This window comes from Gekko japonicus, unplaced genomic scaffold (assembly GCF_001447785.1).
Source record: "Gekko japonicus isolate JY-2015 unplaced genomic scaffold, Gekko_japonicus_V1.1 scaffold18611, whole genome shotgun sequence".
Classification (NCBI taxonomy): Eukaryota; Metazoa; Chordata; class Lepidosauria; order Squamata; family Gekkonidae; genus Gekko; species Gekko japonicus.
In genome coordinates this window covers 1-1,934 of record NW_015181444.1, presented here as the reverse complement: position 1 = coordinate 1,934, position 1,934 = coordinate 1, and the positions used below count along the sequence as shown (strand labels likewise).

The 1,934-nt window shown below is 41.7% G+C and overlaps 1 protein-coding gene across 1 annotated transcript; it reads right to left on the bottom strand.

Moving 5' to 3' along the window:
* Positions 1-482: 482 nt before the first annotated feature.
* On the bottom strand, positions 483-1,929 carry LOC107124926 (zinc finger protein 502-like; the record flags this gene model as incomplete). Its single annotated transcript, XM_015428420.1, has 1 exon — positions 483-1,929. A coding segment is annotated over one exon (771 nt), but the record flags the coding sequence as incomplete, so codon positions are not given.
* Positions 1,930-1,934: the final 5 nt, after the last annotated feature.

Below are 1,934 nucleotides of genomic sequence, written 5' to 3'. Positions count from 1 at the left end.
GGGATGTTGATGTCTAGTTTTAAGGGAACAATGGGAGCGAGCTGGTTCCCAGCTTCAACGCTAACGGGAGTGGGGCTAATTGGCCAGGGCAGTGGGGGTGTGTGCATACGAATACCCTATATTCTATTATGCCCAAGTGGCAGCCGCCATTCTTGACAGTGCCTATGTTGATGCATCTATAGCTCTTCAATAAAGTATTATCTTTCCTGATAAGCGTGTACTACGTTGTTGGCTGTGGGTTCTGACATTTAACCCCAATGGGCCATACTGAACCAGTAAGAAACTCAGATCCAATAATTTAACTAAGTATACAATTTATTGAACTGCAACACTTGATTCTCCTCAGACTACAGGGAATACTAGAGGCGCAAATGCTCAGAACAGAATCAATAAACACAATGAAAATAGAAGCCAAAGTAACCAGGCGGCCAGTCTACTGTAATACACTCTACATGGGTCCACCCTTGAAGTCAGAATCTCCGACTGGTACAGAATGTCGCAGCTTGATTACTATTCGGGGTGACACGTATATGAGATGCTCCTTCAGAGATTGTTCAATTTTTCAGTTTATGTCAAGGTGCTGGGCATTACTGACAAAGTCTTTCCGGGTGCGAGGTCTACATAACTACAGGACTGCTTCTCTCGATACGATCTATTATAACTGCTGTACTCATCTGTGGAAGGATAATGAGTGAAACTGATAGCAACACATACAGAACGATTTGCTCATGTGGCTTCCACTTGGGGGAATGTCCTGCACACCAAGAAGAGAAAAACTCCCACAATTCTAGCATTCCACAGGTGTAAAAGAGAATGCAATGGGTAGCCATGTTAAGTCTGTCTACGGCAGTAAAAAGGAGCAGAAGCCCAGTAGCGCTTGAAAGACTAAGAAAATTTGTGGCAGGGTATGAGCTTTCGTGAATCACAACTCACTTCTTCAGATAGCTACAGGAATCTTTCACTTTCCTACTGAAATAGAACCGTTTAAGACGGTATTCTTATGATGGAAACCAGGTTGCTTTCTAATTTCTCAATCTATTTTCCTCTGATGGAATGCGTTCCCACACTCGACATTTCTATGCTTTCTCCCCAGCGTGAATTCTTTGATGGGAATTCAGTTTATCCTTCTGTCCAAAGCTTTTTCAGCATTTCATGCATTTATATTGCTTCTCCTGTGTGAATTCTTTCATGGTACGTAATGCTACTCTTGTAACTGAAGCCTTTTCCACACTCCAGGCATTTATATGGTTTCTCCCCTGTGTGAATTCTTTCATGGGAAGTTAGATCATACTTCCTTCGAAAGCTTTTCCCACACTCCAGGCATTTATATGGTTTCTCCCCTGTGTGAATTCTTTGATGGACAGTAAGGCTTACTTTATGACTGAAGACTTTTCCACACTCCAGACATTCGTATGGTTTTTCTCCTGTGTGAATTCTTTGATGAAAAGTTAGAATATCCTTCCGTGTAAAGTTTTTTCCACATTCCTGGCATATATATGGCTTCTCCCCTGTGTGCATTCTTTCATGGTATGTAAGGCTTCTCTTATGACAAAAGCCTTTTCCACACTCCAGGCATTTATATGGTTTCTCCCCTGTGTGAATTCTTTGATGGAAAGTTAGAGCATCCTTCCGTGGAAAGTTTTTTCCACATTCCAGGCATATATATGGTGTATCCCCTGTGTGAATTCTTTGATGGGCAGTAAGGCTGCTCTTGTGAAAGAAGCCTTTTCCACACTCCAGGCATTTAAATGGGTTCTCCCCTGTGTGAATTCTTTGATGGAAAGTTAATACATTCTTCTTTCGAAAGCTTTTTCCACACTCAAGACATTTATATGGTTTCTCACCTGTATGAATTCTGTCATGGTAAGTAAGTCTTACCTTGTGACTAAAGCATTTTCCACACTTCAGGCATTTATATGGCTTCTCCCCTGTGT